At 38.0% G+C, this 18,252-nt stretch overlaps 1 protein-coding gene across 1 annotated transcript in view; it reads right to left on the bottom strand.

The window, feature by feature from the left end:
* The window catches only part of THSD7B (thrombospondin type 1 domain containing 7B), a 1,122,472-nt gene that overhangs the window by 85,867 nt on the left and 1,018,353 nt on the right, over window positions 1-18,252 (bottom strand). The window contains exons 18-19 of the mRNA XM_057551976.1: window positions 14,992-15,125; window positions 7,666-7,816 (exon numbers count right to left, since the gene is read on the bottom strand). Of these exons, the coding sequence (XP_057407959.1) occupies window positions 7,666-7,816; window positions 14,992-15,125 (285 nt within the window). The remainder of the gene's footprint in view (window positions 1-7,665; window positions 7,817-14,991; window positions 15,126-18,252) is intronic.

The following is an 18,252-nucleotide window of genomic DNA, read 5'->3' as shown; positions in this document are numbered from 1 at the left end:
AAAACCTGGAGCAGCTCAAAGACTGCTTTTATAGGATTGTCATTTGCTGCTAACCTGCATGAAATGAGATACCTTCTGTTATAGGACCTAATGTGGTTGTGGAAATAAGAATGGTTCTGAGTGATATGCAAGCTCACTGCACACAAAGGTGAAATACTCCACAAGTCCCTGAGCAATGAATTACTGGTTTCTGACAAGAGCCAGTATCAATTTAACAGAAGCAACCAGAATTTGCAATCCAGAATATAGAAAATTATTATCTTTCTCCTCTGGCTTTCAGTTGTGAGTCAAAGGAAAGCACTGGGCAGCCTGAGGGTTGTGATCATTAGACATGCCCTCCAGAGACAAATAGAGGTTGTCATGTGCATGTTACAGACTGTGAGGAAAGGCTGATGAAGCACTTGGAGCTGAGGACTAGTCGTAAACATTGGGGTAAATTGCTTTCCTGGAAACATAACTTTCAGAGGTAATGCCAAGGTGCTGAAAATGCTGAGTCATCAGCAATAGAATGTCACTGTTGATAGTCCTTACCAAAAATAACACAGGACCACCATGGGGAAAAAAAAGGTATTTTTCTTAACTTCAAATGCTTAATTCTGGAGCACTTATCAGAAAACTGGCATGCATTTCTCCTTCTCTTTTAAAGCAGTGTCTGTGTCTTTGCCTGCAGGAGTAATGGCAGTGTGTACATGCCGGTATATATCTGCACTGGCTTTCATTAGTGTATGCTGCATAGATAAAGAATTAGAGAAAAGAGTAAAGTATAGAAAAAATATGTATTTTGGAAGTACACTAAGACTATGATAGAATCTAGATTTGGTGACACTTAAGCCCTATATAGTTTCTTTGCAAAGTTTCCCTTTGTGATCTTTCTCCAGAGGTTGTTCTGGTGATAATGCAAAGGTCTGAAACACTGTTTGATCATGAGGTTGCATTCGGACCACTTTAATGAGTCTCCAGTTTCCACAGTGTGAGAGGATGCCCAGCTGCAGTCCTAGCCAGCCTTTGATGCATTCAGCTGGGAGTGAATCAACTGAAGTTCAAATACGTTTGCTAAACTTATGTCATCTTTCTGGAGAGGGTTTGTGGAGGCTTCCTTCGGTAAAGTATACAGCAGCTTGGAAATTCATCTCCAAGACCCTCCTTGCTGCTTCTTATCAATACAATTGTTCAAGAAATTTCTTTGTCAAGACTCCAAGGAGAATCATAAATAGGAACTCTTTATTACTCAATGGAGATTTTCTGTAGGGGTTGGTATCATAAATAAAGAGAACCATGTATTCCTTCAGATGTGTCAGGGGCCGAGCAGTTTGTGAATTCAGAAATTTATAAACCTCTCCTGAAGATTCTGTGAATACTCATCAGCATAATTTTGAAGTATGAAGGATAAGGAATAAAAACTGGAAAAACATTAGATAGATTAAAGAGGAACATTGGGTAATAAACAATGAACTATTAAATATATACATATATGTACTTATACATATATGTATATACATACACATGTGTATTTATACACACATGCCTTTAGAGAGTGAACGTTATTTCAAAAGGTTTTATATGTATAATTCCACAAGCTTCCTTTCACATTAAAGCATTCTACAGAAGTGAGCATATTGGAGTCAAAATATATACGTATATATTGATGTGTGTGTGCATGTGTGTGTGTGTGTGTGTATCTTATGGGAACAAGAAAAAAACCAGAACATGAAAATAAGTGAAACACATAGTTTTCCATTTTCTTCAAATTCTGCTTTGAATTGTGTTTGTTTCTGCTTGATCCATTTACAGTCTCCAGTTCTTCCCAGGACAGTTAAAATGGTCCCATTACAATTTTTAATGCCTCTGTCTTGTTTCCTCTTTGTTATAGTTGGCAATTGGCAGTTACTGTACGTGCAGTAACCCATCCATTCAAAGTTGTCATTCGGATGCCTTGCTTTTGGGGACCACTATTAAATTAGGCATAAGTCATTTTTCAGCAAAGAAGGTGACATTTTATTTCTGTAAGACCAAGTGTTAACTCATTTTGTGGGGGGGAAGGGATATTTCCCGTATGTCTTAGAAAATGTACAGCTGTCTTCTGTTTCCTGACATTATAAACAATGTAAGGGGGAACCGTGATTTGCTTCTTCTTCTTCTTCCTCCTTCTCCTCCCTCCTCCTTTTTTTTTTTTTTTTTAAACAAACCTGTATTAGGTAATACCCTGTGCTATTCATTTAATAGATATTATCTCTAATCCTTAAGCAATCTGGAAAAACAGCTGTAATTATCCTTATTTTTCTGATAAGGAACCTACAACTCAGAAGTGTAAGTAACTTGGCCACAATCACATAGCCAGCAAGTATTTCAGGGCATTAGCTCGCACCCTCTGTCATAACTCCCTTCCTTTCCTTCTTTGGCAAACTATTCAAATGAAGTAGACTGTTCAATTTAGAAATATCTCCCTTCACAAATATAATAACCAAGTAAACCAGAAAAGGAGACAACAAATTTACAGGAAGTGTGGCTTCTATTTCTTTTGCAGTGGGTAGGAGGGTATATGGTCTCCTGTGCTTATATAGTCACTGTGCCTCTTCCTGCTCTTTAAAAGCAAGAGATTACTAATTTCTCTGAGACTCAGTTTCCTCATCTATACATTGTGGGGATAATAGTATCTATTTCATACTCACATTATGCAGATTAAGTGAAATAATAAAGTGCTAAGTACATTGTCTGGCGGGTGGAAAGCATCTATAAATATAAGCTAAGTTTCCACATAATGCTAGGTGCTTATTCAGTATTCAACAAAGCATGCTGTGTGACAGGAACTTACAAAGTGTTGTAGGTCAATTATACTTCAAAAACAAACAAACTCATAGAGAAAGAGATCAGCTTTGTGGTTAGCAGAGGCGGGGGTGGGGAGAGAGGGAACTGGAGGAAGGCAGTCAAGAGGTACCAACTTCCAGTTATAAGGTAAGTATGTACTAGGGATGTAATGTACAACATGATGCATGTAATTAACATGGCTGTCTGTTACATATGAAAGTTGTTAAGAGAGTAATCCTAAGAGTCCTCATCACAAGAGGAAATTTTTTTCATTTCTTTAATTTTCTATGTGTATGAGATGACGGATGTTCACTAAACATACTGCGGTGATCATTTCATTATGTACGTAAGTCAAATCATTATGCTGTATACCCTAAACTTATACAGTGTTGTACGTCCATTATACCTCAATAAACGTAGAAGAAAATAAATTTTAAAAATGCCATTTTCCCCCAAAAGGAACAAATAAGTAGGATTATGCAAAAAATTATAATTCAAATGAGATTGAGAAAGAACACGACTTAGAGGTAATGACCAAGAGCCTCGTGAGTGGAAAGGTGTCTCCAGAATAGCAGAATCAGCATCACCTGGAAAGTTGTTACACATGGAAATTCATGGGAACCACCCCAGGCATACTGACTCGGAATTTCCGGGCTGGGGCAGAGGATCTGTGTGAAAATCATTGACCCAGAGGTTAGAAAAGTCTATTTTTAATTATTTTATATAGTGCCTACCATCTTATTAGGGAACACTGTGTGACTACTGAATCCTTTGCTGCACCTATACAGTACGTATTTATAAAAGATACTGAGAGCTGCAAACTCCTCGATGCACTGATAGTCTGGTAGACATGTTTGGCCTCAGAGGGTAGGACACATACAGGAATTCAAGAAATAGTTTTAATTAGTTAATTGGTTTTGCTGAGTTTCTTTTCATTAACTGCCAAATCTATTTACTTAACCATGTTTAAAAACAATATTAAGCTTATTTCACAATAAATAACGTTTTTATAGCTAAATCAAAATGTAAATTTCAGAGCATTTTGTGGATATATAACAGAAACATATTTTTGTCTCAGAAATATTGGTGGGTTTTTTTGGAACTTATTTTTTTGTTTGTTTATGTGTTTGGCTCTAAAGAACTGTCCTGGGAAGAAAAAGAAGAAGAAAAAATAACACAGTGAATTGGTTTCATTAACATATGTCACACTGCAGACTATCAAGGAGAACTTGGTAAAATAATGGCCAATATTTAGAATCCATGAATCCACACAATTATACAGTAATTGTTTCCTTTTTTCTCAGGAAATGCACATTGAAGTGCTAATTAAACTTCAAGCACACAGATTCTGCTTGCTAACTTTGCTATAATCGTGACCATGATCACCATCAAGCACCACTTAAGTACCCATGATGTTGGGGCATTATGCCAAGATGCTGCAATTTATTAAAATGATGCAACATATCTGGAGATAGAGAAAACAATCAGGCATGAGTCCCGATTACCTTTTTTTTGTTTTCCCCATTCTTAAGTCTTTATTTACACTTGAGAGCAGTGTGCATCTGCGAAAGAACGAGGCCACTGTGGTTGGATAGACCTGAGTGACCGTGGATAAGTGTCCTAAAATCATAGCAAAGTGTAGTTATGAAATTTCAGCACGGTGTCAGTTACATAAGATGTGCTCAATGACAGTACTGTTGTTGTCAGAGCTATTATTATTACTATGTAACGAAGAAGGAATATAAGCAGTTTAAAAAACAACCTTCTCACTTCATGCTGACAGGCAAGTAGCTGTCTGTGTCATCTTCCAGACACATGAAAGGAAGTTAAAATATTTTCTCTAGCTCCAATTTCTAAACACTCCAAAAATAAAGTGATTATGTTTAGAGAAGCAGACCTTAAAGCAAATTGCCTCCAAGAAACCTGAAGAAGCAAACACAGAATGCCAGGGCCATCACAACATTGTATAAAATGCTCCCAAGACAAACATGTTAGCTCAGTGGCCAGATACCTTGACTTAAGGGGGCAACGCTTTCATGGCAAAGTGATTACAGCTTGATGGAGTCTTCTGTGAGCAAATTAGAAAACAAGAAGTGAGGAAGATAATGACCTCTGCAATTAATTAAACTTCTTCAGGTTGCTAATTCTTCTGCAAGTTGATTAATAAAGAGTATATGCTGCCACACTTTCTAAAGTGTGAATGTATATCCTCAGTCATGGAATAATCATACAGACAGCTCAAACAACTAGCTTTGTTCTTAAAATAAATGTTGCAACTTAAAGAAAGAGAAGTAATGAGTCTAAATCTACCTTAATTCTTCTAAGATAAGTGAGCCAAGAATGTGAGATCAAAGGCACTGGCTCCATCAGACAGAATACAGCTCATCCCCAGCTCCATCACTTAGTAAATGTGAAACTTAGTAAATGTGAAACTTTGTGAAAGCTACTTAGCCTTTCTGAGAATCAGTTTCTTCAGCTGTCCAATGGGACTGGTAACAGTATGTACTTAGTAGGATTACTGCAAGAGCTAAAGGGAATCATTCTTACACATGCCTTGCACAAAATAAGTGCTCATGAAATGTGAACTTTCATTATATTCAAGTTATACACAAAATAAATGACTTAGTAGGACAAGCATTCCACTCCTACAAATTATCCTTTATTGGTGCCTCTTTATCTTAATACTGTATTGTCCTATCCCCAAAGAACAAGGAAAATCTCTTTCAGGAATAGAATTATAGAAACATCAAAGATAAATTTGCAATAATTAATAAGGAATCAACAACTAAAAATGGCAAATATAGGGTATTAACTAATTTCAAAAATATTTTCCAGGCAAAACATTCTTTGATGTAAATCATGCCAAAGTTTTATTAGGTTACTCTCCCAAGGCAATAGAAATAAAAACAAAAATAAACAAATGGGACCCAATCAAACTTACAAGCTTTTGCACAGCAAAGGTAACCATAAACAAAGTGAAAAGACAACCTACAGAATGTGGAATGGGAGACAATATTTGCAAACAATGCAATGACAACGGCTTAATTTCCAAAATATACGGCTTAATATTCCAAATATAATGGCTCATACAACTCAACAACAAAAAAACAAACAACCCAATCAAAAAAATGGGCAGAAGGCCTACACATTTCTCCAAAGAAGACATACAGGCAGCAAATAGGCACATGAAAATATGCTCAACACCACTAATTATTACAGAAATGAATATCAAAACTACAATGAGTTACCACCTCACACCGGTCAGAATGGCCACCATTAAAAAGTCTACAAATAACAAATACTGGAGAGGGTGTGGAGAAAAGGGAACCCACCTACACTGTTGGTGGGAATGTAAATTGGTGCAGCTACTATGGAAAACAGTATGGAGGTTCCTCAAAAAACTAAAAATATAGAGTTGCCATATGATCCAAAAATCCCACTCCTGGGCATATACCCAGATAAAACTATAATTTGAAAAGATACATGCACCCCTATGTTCATAGCAGCACTATTTACAATAGCCAAGACATGGACACAACCTACATGTCCATCAACAGAAGAATGGATAAAGAAGATACGGTATATATATACAATAGAATATTACTCAGCCATCAAAAAGAATGAAATAATGCCATTTGTAGCAACATGGATGGACCTAGAGATTATCATACTAAGCGAAGTAAGTCAGAAAGAGAAAAACAAATGCCATATGGTCACTTATATGTGGAATCTAAAATACGATACGAATCAACATATCTGTGAAACAAAAACAGATTCTCAGATATAGAGAACAGACCTGTGGTTGCCAAGGGGGAGGGGGACAGGGGAGGGATGGATTGGGAGTATGGGATTAGAAGAGGCAAACTGTTACATATAGGATGCATAAACAACAAGGTTCTACCATATAGCATAGGGAACTATATTCAATATCCTGTGACAAACCATAATGGAAAAGAATATGAAAAAAATATATATATGTATAACTGAGTCACTTTTCTGTACAGAAGAAATTAACACAACATTGTAAATCAACTACACTTCAATAAAATTTTAAAAAAATTTTCCATTTTCATACAAAGATTTTCCACAATCTTTCCATAAATTGTCAGTATCACCACTGAGATCAAAGTATCCTAATTCTTTCCTTCCCAACATTTGGAGCCATATAATATGTTCCTCATCCTCATTTTCTTTTTTAGCTTTTTAGGCAGAAAGGTAGGTCTAAAATATCCAACGTTATCTTCTGAGATTATTAAGTTGAACCACGCTACTTGAAGAATATTTTGCCATACTCCTGTTATGTTTCCATTTTTTTTTTGGAAAAAAAAAAAAAGAGGAAAAAGGCAAGTGCTTTAGACTTTAAAAAAAAATGTTTTTTTTTTTGTTTTTTGGGTCAGCTTTGGAAGAAGAACATGGCAAAAGAACACCTCATTTGGGGAAAATAGCACAAGGCAAAAACAGATCATCACTAATGGAAGCTAAATCACACAGTGGAGTTAAGCTACTAAGATATATTGATTCTGCAAGGGTAAAAATGGATTAGAACCAACAGATTATAATGAGCATCATTTTGGTACCAAAGAAGCCCCTTTAACAATGGGCATGCATTCGAATCCTAGTGTGATCATTACAGGATCATTTTCCTTGTTCCTTTTCCCAGGATAAAGGCCTTAAAGGAAGCACTGGCATTTTAAATTGTTCAGTTTCACTTGCTGAAATTTTTTTTTTTTCTTTCTTAGGCAAAATTATTTTCCCATGTTACGAGAAGAATGCTTTGGAGAGCAGCACTGTGAAAGTGCAGAGAACAAAAGTGATGGCAGCCCTGGAGGATTAGGCCATTGACAAGGGAAAAGAAATTACCTGTGGGCATTTGCTCCAAGGTCCCCACTCAGACATGACACATTCACTGGGACACAGAAGAGAGCAGGACTGGGTTTCTGAGGGAATTTCATCCTGGTTGCAAAGGCTGTTATCCACTGCTCCCCCTTCACCATCGGCAGCATTCACGCATCTGCAAAGCAACATCACAAGATAGCTTGATTGCTTAAAACAGTGGGGAGTAAATTTAAAATAGCTATGATGTTTCATAATTACTTACCCCTCAGAGACAGTTAAACATAAAATAAGAGCAGCAGAGAAACCAGGAAAAAACATCCTCTCTCAGCCAGGCCAGCTTTATTGAGTGATAACTCAGGGCAGAGCCCTTTATTCGGCAAAGCAGAAGACAAAGGACAACTGTCATCTTTGAAGAACTCTCCATCTAAATAGAACTATCTACAATATATTTACTCAGGTCCCAGTTCAGAGAGAATTTTTTTTTTTTTAATTGTAACAAACCTTGAAGATTCTCCTCTGAATAAATCCATCACTTTGTAATAACTAGACCTTTCACAGTTCCCGTGACTCTCTTAGACCTTTCCTAGACGTCTCTCTCAGAGCATCTAAGCTTCCCTAGTTTTTGCTTAGTACAATTAAGGTCATGGCAAAGTAATGCAAAAAATAATTGAGGGCTTCCCTGGTGGCGCAGTGGTTGAGAGTCTGCCTGCCAATGCAGGGGACACGGGTTCGATCCCTGGTCTGGGAATATCCCACATGCTGCGGAGCGACTGGGCCTGTGAGCCACAGCTGCTGAGCCTGCGCGTCTGGAGCCTGTGCTCCGCAACAAGAGAGGCCGCGATAATAGTGAGAGGCCCGCGCACCGCGATGAAGAGTGGCCCCCGCTCGCCGCAACTGGAGAAAGCCCTCGCATAGAAATGAAGACTCAACACAGCCAAAAATAATAAATAAATAAAAATTTAAAAAAATAATTGAACATATTTTTCTTTCAGGTATTTTCTGCATTTCAGTAAGGAATTTTCGTATCATAAACCAAAGGGCAATTAGCAAGCATTTTCAGGCAGCAATTGAGCACATGCTATAGATGCACATATTATAATTGCTCTGAGATAAGTGCTGATGAAGATGAGATAAATGATCATGCTATTGATTCAATCAAATTAAAACCAAAGTGTTATACTACTATATACCCGCCAGAATGGCTTAAATCAAAAACATGGAAAATATCAAGGGCTGGCAAGAATGTGGAGCAATTGCAGCTCTTCTCACTCTGCTGGTTGGAGCATAAATGCTTTGGCAAACTAGTTGGCAGTATCTACTGAAACTAAACACATATATACTATGTAACCCAACAATTTCACTTCTATTTATATACACAAGAGAAATGTGTACAAATGTGGACCACCGCCCCCCAAAAAAAAACCTGCCTGAAAATGTTCATAGCACCACTATTTATAATCAACCAAACTAGAATCAACAGTAGAATATCTACAATATTTATTCAGCCACAGTAAAATAGAGAAATATACTGTGATAAACTCATTGAATTAAATGCTATAAAGTAATGAGCATTCATAAACTACTGTTGCATGAAAGAGCATGAATGGAGCTCACAACCATAATGCTGAACAAAAGAAGCTGGACACAAAAGAGTATAGTCTGCATGATTCCATTCATAGAAAGTTAAGAACTAGCCAGTACTCATCTATGGTGTCAGAAGACAGAACAGCAGTTACGCTTGGTGAACTGGTTGATACGTAGGGGCTTAGGTAGTCCTGGTAATACTTTGTGTCTTGGCCTCTGGGTTGGTTACACAGGTGAGTTTACATTGTGAAAATTCATGGAGCTGCACCCTATGCTGTGGGCATTTCTCTGCATTTATATTATATCCCAATTAGAAGTTCGTATTTAAATAATTTTCTCAAAAATGTTTAATAAAGACTTGCTATATATAAGCCTCTTTTGCTAGGTGTTGGGATACAAAGATATTTATTAATAATGATTCATTTCATGAATATTTTGAGCGGCTTACTCCGCACCATGCCCTTACTTGGGTGCTGGGGTACAGAACTGAAAAAAAAAAAAAAAAAAAAAAAGGGACAAGATCCCTTCTTCTTCCAGTGATAATGATCAAAGTAAAGGTGAAAATGACAATGGTGATGAGATAAACGGTGCCATTTACTGGTCTGGTAATTTCTGACACAAAGCCACAGACAAGGAATAAGCATTTTAAGAGGGCTGAGCTGGAGAACTTTTGGTGCTCCCCAAATCATGCTATGCTGGAATGAATTATCCTATACATTTGGAGTTTCTTTTATACAAACAATATATTTTTTTTGATTCAGGAAAACTGCAAAGTAGTCTATCAGCTGGTGCAAAATAAAAAACTTTATGAGGTGCTAAGTAATAAAAATTTAGATATTGTATAAAGCAGGTTAACAGAGAATGGTAAAAGGAGAGAAAATGTAAGTCGTGCCTTCTAATATAGGGAGGCAAGGTACAGAATCACCTACGGACTTTCATTTCTCTTGTGGTAATAGTCAATAGTGGAAGGAGGGACCACGAAATGGCTTTAATGTCTTTCCCTGGGCAAACTTAAAAGCTGAAAATTGCTTTCCTTCTTGCCTGCACACTCTCAGCTGATGTTCTTTTATGATTTCACTAAAAAAGAAGAGGTAATACTTCTGGTCAATGGTGTCCAGTTGAACATATGCATTAGTCTTTGTTCACTCCCAATAAGCCACAAAGACAATAGTAAAGGAATTTGTTACAAAAAGACTAACAAAACAAAACAAAACAAAGGAGGGAGGGTAAGGCAGTATCCTACAAGGACAAAGAACATGGGAGAGGAGAAAGGCAACAATGGAAAATAGATGGGCTAGTGGTAACTGACTTAGCACACCAAGAAAGCTGATTCCTAAGCCTTCAAGGGAAAAGAAAGAAAGTAACTCCATTTACACATCAGAACACATGGAAAATTCAGGAATTTGTGGCATCAAGTACCTTTGGAAATGTGAGTGAAGGTGAGGTAGAAAAACTGGAGGATTTATTGAAAGTGTGTTTAAGAAGTACCTAAGCTCTCAAATCCCAATTCACAGAGCTAGGTGATGGCCCCAGCCCTGCCCCTGCAGGTAATTGAAGGTTTATTATCTGGAGAGAGTCACAAAACAGGTCTTTGGATTAGAGAACACATGGCCCCATTAAGGATGGGAACATCATATTGAAAACAGGGTTTAAGGAGAAGTTAACATTTTGAAAAAAATGACTAATACCTTAGTGACTTAATGCACATTTATTATTTTTCAGTTTTGTAGTATAGAAATCCAACATGAAACTCACTAGGCTAACGTAGTGCTCTGGCAGAGCTGCGTTCCTTTCTGGAGGCTCTAGAGGAGAATCGTCTCCTTACCTCTTTCATGTTCTAGAAGCCACCCACATGCCTTGGGGCCATGGCCCCTTTCTCTGTTTTCAAAGTCAGCAGCCTTGTATCTCTCTGTGTCTTGCTTCTTTAGTCACATTTTCTGTTTTTCCTTTCCCATCTCCTCATCCACTTTTAAGGAGGCTGGTGAATAAAATGTTCCCATCCAGAGGATCCAGGACAATCTTTCCATCTCAAGATCTTTAACTTAATCACATCTGTGAAGAATCTTTTGCTATTTAAGGTAACATATTCACAGATTTCAGGGGTTAGAATGTGGATATCTTTGGGAGCCATCATTCTGTCCACCACATCAGCCTGTTTTCATTGGGTTTCCCAAATACTGGTTGCTAGGATTATCTATTTCACATGTGATTTAAGAAGAGAGTCTTCTAGGGGTCCTGACAAGCACAAGAGTAAAGACTGAAATTGAAGGTGTTCCCAAATGAAAATGCCCCTGTAGTTACATATCCTGCACCATCAATTTCCTTGCCATATCTCCCTTTGATCATCACCTTCATTTCCACTCAGGCTCATTACAAAACTGCTTTAAAGCATGTCTATATTTGCTATCTCCACGCCCTCTCTCCTCTTCCTCCATTATTACCTCTTGGACTTACTTTAATCACACTTTTATTATCATTCCAGAGAAAACTCATATCAAGATCATCAACAGACTCCCCTTTGCCAAACTCAATAGCCAATTCTTATCTTAGTAACCTTCTCAGAACCATTTGAAACAATTGATTACTCTTTCTTTTTTGAAAAACTCTCGTCTTCCCATTTTCTTGGTTTTCCTTCTAGTTGACTGGCTCTTTCCCAGTCTCATTTGTAAGATCTTTCCCTTTGCTCTCATCTATGAATATCTGCATTCCCCAGGGTGCAATTTCTTTCTTTCTTATCAATATATATCAGACTTATAGCTGACGCCTAATTTATACCCCCATTACTCTCTGAACTCCAATCTGTCACTCCAAGCCTTCTCAGTTGGAAAGCTAATATCTCAAATGTATTGTGTTCAAAAGCCAGCTTTTGATTTTCTCTCTCAAATTTGCTTCTAATATTTCTCATCTCAACAAATGGCGCCACCATTCTCATGATTGCTCAGGCAATCATCTTTGATACCTCTCTTTCTTCCACATTCTATAATCACTTTATAAGCAAATCCTGTCATCTGTACCTTCCAGGTATAGTCCAAATGTGACCACCTCACCACCTTCACTATTACAAAGCCCGTCTAACCATCAGCCTCTCTCACTTGGAATTCTGGGATGTCATTCAAACCTTCATCCCTGCTGCTGCTTACACACCCCAAAATTCCTTCTCTATACTCCATCTAGCAAGGTCCTTTTCAAACGTAAATAAGAGCATGTCATTCACTCTGTCTCAAACCTCCCATAGCTTCATGATGCTGTTAGAAAAATATACTTTAACCTTATTATAGAAGACTATACAATTTGAGTACTGGCATCAGCCATATGGGACGTGGTGTAATCCATCTTGTTATAACAAGCCAAGAAGGTTCCTGCTTTGGAACTCCTTCCCCTTGGAATTCTCTTAATATAGATCTTTACGTTCATTCAAGTCTCTCACATTTTTCAGGTCTCTGCTTAAATATTTTGCTGACCAGCCTCTCCAAAATAGTAGCCTCCATCACACCAATCCAATTTTATTTTTCTTCCTGGCATTTCATAGCAAAGACATTCCATTATATAGTATTTTATGCATTTATTTTTTTCTCTGCTGCTCTAAGTTCTTTGAGGACAGTAACTTGTTTGGTTCACTTTTGTATCCCCAGTGCCTAGAACAGTGCCTGATACATAAAAGGCAAATATTCATAAATATTTTTTGAATTCATAAATGATTGCTGTCATGTATGAACCATGAAGATGTCCTCTAGTTTGGAGGTTTCACGAAAGATAAACGGATAAACTGTTTCATTCATTATAACACCACTTTATTAAGGCCAATAATGGTTTGGAATGCAAGATGTCTGGAAAACCTGCTTCACATATATATAAAGTAGGTAACACAGTGAGTTTGCATGAGTTAGCTAGGGCTGCCATAACAAAATATCACAGACTGGGTGGCTTAAATAACATACATGTAAGGCTTGAGGCTGAAAGTCTGAGATCAAGGTGTTGGCAGGGTTGGTTTCTTCTGAGGGCTCTCTCCTTGGACTTGTAGATAACCACCTTCTACCTGTATTTTCACATGGTTTTTTCCTCTGTGTGTGTCTATGTCCTAATCTCCTCTTCTTGTAAGGACATCAGTCAGATTGGATTAGAGCCTGCCCCAATGATCTCATTTAACATTAATTACCTCTTTAAAGACCCTGCCTCCAAATATAGCCACATTTTGAGGTACTGCGGGTTAGGACTTCAATACATAGATCTGGGGCGGGGAGGGGGGGGACACAATTCAGTCCATAACACATATCTAGTAGTTGTGTTATTTTTATTATATCAGGCTTCATCCATTTGAGCTGAGAGGTATGGCTTAAAGGCCCTCTTGTTCAAGTGTGTTTTTCCTCAATCAACCTGCCACAATTCTGCCACTAGCAATTTATTCTCTTAAAGCTTTCCTTTCTCTCCTGAGACTTTGCTTTAATACTGCTAAGAGGCCCAGCTGGGATGAGAGTGAGAAGTGCCACAGCTCATTTACACATATTACTTGATAAGCTAGCCTGGTCAATCATTTCTCAAAGCCATGAGAAAATAGGACGTAAGAGACACAGATTTTGAAGAAAAAGAGGTAGACGCCCAAGTTTGTGGCAGCCTGAGCAACTAGCCCCCAGGGGAACAGGCGGTGAACAAAGGGAAGGAAAGACAATTTGTCTATTAGCCCTTTGCCTGGCTTGGTGATCAGGAGCACCTCTATAATTGTGCTAGCAGCTATTTCTTCCAACACGCTTACCAGTGATTTTGCAACACTGGGACTAGGTAAGTCTCAGAATTGGTGGGTATTGAATTACTGAATCAAGTAAGTTCACTGGTGTTGAATAACAATAAACACATAGAAGTAAGCTCTGCCTTGGCAACTGACTTCATAGATAACTTGATAGGGAGTTACCTACTTTGGGCACCGTGTGTCCACTTGAAATGGGGCTTCCTAAATCTAGCAAAATGATACACTATGCTCATGCAACTGAATAGTTGACCACACTGGGTTTTCTTCTTGATTTTACATACTAAATCATTGTTTATGATTAATATTTTGGCTTTTGCTTATTCATTCTCTAACATTTATTGCTATTTTCCTCAGTTGGTAATAAAATTATCCTTCTTTCTTCCCAAATCATTTCTAAAAATAGACTTTTTCGATGAACTCAGGCCAGCTGTTTCCTTTGCACCACTGCTATATTTACCAAACAAAAATGTTAAACAAACTCCCTCAGTAAATAACTGAGCATTCACTAAATTCTTTCAGAGCTGTGTTCTTTTTATATGAAAATATGTCACTACTGTTCATAGGTATTCTCATATTAGTTTCCAAGGCTAATAGTGGAAATTATTAAAGGCCTTAAATTGACCTTTCACTGTACTGACATCCAAAATTAAGATAATGCCCATCAATTATACTAACACAGAGCAAAAGAGAGACATGGCATCACAGTTAGAATCACCTAATTTGTTAGCAGTGATGGCCATGTATCCCTGCAGGGATGCGGGCCTGCTCCATGCAGTTGGTTTTTCCACTGCACTGATATCACTTGCAGGAAATGTTAAGGATTGTGGCTGCAATGCAGGCGGAATCCCACAATATACACGGCAGCTCAAGGCACATGTACTTCCAGGGACACTTAAAGATGACCAAAAGCCAGAGGATATTGTGTGAAAATCAGAGCGTACTTGGATAAGCAACACTGTTGTTTTTATAAAAATATATAAATTCCACTGCCACATTTCCCCAGTGTCTCCATTTCCACATACCTGATTTTCCTAGATTGCATTCCTCCTCCACAGCGCAGGGACCTCAGCTCATTGTGGATTTTGCATGGAGACCAGTGTTCTACAACCCAGGAATACTGATTGCACTCACTGTAACACGGGACTGCCTCGTGTACCTGTCAAGAACAGGAAAGGAAAAGAAAATTATGTGGCACTATCCAAGTTATGGAAAAATAGCCTATCTTTTAGTAAAGTCGGCTGAACAGAACCCAAGAACTATACTCTGGCCCCAATAGCCAAATTGTGTCCCCGAAAAGCAAGATATATTTGGCTTCTCTGAAATTACTGACTTACCTAAAGAAACATACAGGGGAAATCAACTAGAATATGATGGCATGCCTTTGCAGAGGAGAACAAAGGACAGTCGTTACCTACCGCCAAGAACAGGAATTCTGTTACCTTTTCATTTCCTCAAAGAGATCACACAGCATCTATTAAGATGGTCCAGCTCTCAATTATATGGTATACTGTATTCTCAGATGTACTTTACAATGTCAATTGACACAAATAGAGGTAAGACAAATTTACTCTTGAATATAAGGTTCTTAGAATGCAAAAGGAAAGTGGTATTATTTGCACTAGAAATTTCTTTTTATGTCCCCAAATGATCAATGCTAATAGGCAATCATTTAGCCTTCTGGGCATTGCGGCTTTATTATGAATTTACTGATGTGTAGGATGTTTTCAGAGCATAGCTAAAACACACAGACACACACATACACAAGACAAACACACACATGTTAGAGGCTGTGCATGATTACTGACTGTGAATATATATAGATTTATAGTAGAAACAATAAATACAGTCCATGAATTCTTAGGTTACTTCCTATGCATTTATTTGTGATGATTTTCTCCTGAAATTTTATACCATTGGGTGGTCAATTGAGTTTGCCTCTTCAAGACTGAATTTAAAAGGCATTACTCCTCAATAGTGAACACAGCGTTCTCCGTTGGTAAGAAAAAAAATTGTTGTGTCATATGATATGTTACTCTAGATCACAAAGATGGCTCTAGTGTAGCATGCTGATGAGTAGTGATTCAACCTATTACCAAAATAGTTAATTAGTGCTTTTCCTTTTAAACAAGAACTTAAGCCCCATGCCTTTCCTCCCCTTGCCTTCCAATTCCATAAAGTTGTAAATGATGACTAGGCTGTGCTATCCAAACAGAACCATTACTTGCAAGTTTCCACTAAATGCAAGGGAAAGCACTATGTAATGGGATAACCAGAAAACAAGAATGCAGCACTGTCAGCTTGTGAGATGGAAATCAGATGAGAAAAGGTTATTGGCGAGACTACATCTTAGGAATCACAAATAATGTCAGAAACTATTTTTAACTGTGGGGTTCGATTTGGCTCTCTCATGTAGAGCATACAACAGTAAGCGAAACCACAAAGTGAAAAATATGTGAGGGCAAAATGAAAGGAGATAGGAAAATAGAAGTGGAAATGGGTGTGAGGAAAGGAAGGAATTAAGTAATAAAAGAATCACATTTCATGCTGTGAATGCTGACAAGAATGGAATGAAAGGGTCAGAAGCAGTGCCTACATTAGAATAAGGAAGTAATAACTTGGAAAGGAAAAATGTCTGCCCCCTAAAACTCATAGAGGTAAGAGAAAAAAATCTATAAAAATGAAAAGATGTGACCCAAATCTAAGAGACACCAGGGAACTAAGCTGATGACAGTTGAGGGTTTAGCTGACCCAGCTTCACCATGGAAATTAAGCTTTCACTGAATTTACAGGTTTGTTCTATAAACTCTTCAATATGTATCAGACAATTTAAAGAAAGCTTTTTGGCTTTCTTATGAGATATAAGAAAGTCTGCTAAAGCACTTTGCACAAATGGGGGAGATGAAGAAATTAATTAGAAAAGTAATTTTTCCCACAGCTCATGCATGAATCTGGGAGCAAATGGATAGGATAGACTCTGAGATGTATCTATTTTCCTAAAGCTCTCAATACTAAGCAGAGCTTACACTTTCACCCTCCCTCCCGTATAAAGCCCCAAGGTCAGATGGAAAATGAAAAACTGTTTAGTTGCATGTACCTTTGATATACACATTTGAACACCCGGTCATGTATTGGTTTACTGTTTTTATTCTCTATGCTCCAGTGATCTACATCTGTAGCAGAGTCGCTAACCTCATCGCCAAACTATTGGAAGGCAGGGAGCAGGTCTGTGTAGGGAGATGTTGACCCACCTTCTTGAATAATGGTGTAAAAACGGGACTTCTTGAAGAAGATTCTCCATCACATGGATTTACCTGATTTTTTCCCCAATGTGTCTGCCATTTTAATATTGCTTATACTGTCACTTCTGGCTGACAAATCCCTACCTTCATTCAAAGTCCAAGTGAATCCCACCACTTCCACGAGGCCTTTCCTATGACTCCAGTTGGCATGTCTTTGGTACTCAGTGAGAGTTTCAATTATTAAGCAGATCTGTAGCCAGGTTATAATGTCAGGTGCCATGTGCAAGGCTGGGCCAGTGGTGGCAACTAGGGCCACACTGTGTGGAGCTTGGGGAGCAAACACATTCAATGAAGTCATCACCTTGACTCCTCTCTATGTGTCTCCTATTCTCTCATCTACTTGAGCTTTTTTTCTAACTTTAGTCTTAATGTCTCCCTTTGTACTGTAAATCATACTGAAAGAATATGCCAAGAGAAACACAATTTGAACCCTCTACTCATAAACACACTTCTGGTTTTAACCAAAGTCAGACCCGGACTATCAGTGTCTGTTTATATGACTACCTGAACAAAACTTGTGAGTCTTAGGAAGGCAGGGACTATGCTTCTATGATGTCTGCACTTTGTAAAACATTCGGAGGAGGGGGTGATGCCCCATCAGTATTTGTTGAATTGAAACTAATTTTTGAAGGGGCACAGATTGCTAAATGACCCTCACTTAATTTTCTAGAGAAAACAGGCTCATAAATGGAATGTATAAGGGGTGTTTTACAAAGCTCAAAGGACAATAAGAGGGAACAAAAATGAAATCCTTTTCTTTCCATTATGGGGCTTTGCTGAAGAATAGCCATCATTACATTAGCAAAAGGTGCTGCCTGATGATTTTTCTTATGGGAAAGAAAGGCTGTCCCTAAAGAATTGTGAGAGCTGTTTGTTTAGAGACCTTGTTCATTAGGCAAGGAATCTTACCTAGAGGATCAAGAACACCCACAAGAGGCAAAAAGGCAGCAGGCCTTCAAGAACAAAAATTTACTACCCAGATGC

This window comes from Balaenoptera acutorostrata, chromosome 8 (genome assembly GCF_949987535.1).
Source record: "Balaenoptera acutorostrata chromosome 8, mBalAcu1.1, whole genome shotgun sequence".
NCBI lineage: Eukaryota > Metazoa > Chordata > Mammalia > Artiodactyla > Balaenopteridae > Balaenoptera > Balaenoptera acutorostrata.
Note: the sequence above shows the minus strand (reverse complement) of the source record. Positions and strands in the feature narration are given on the sequence as shown.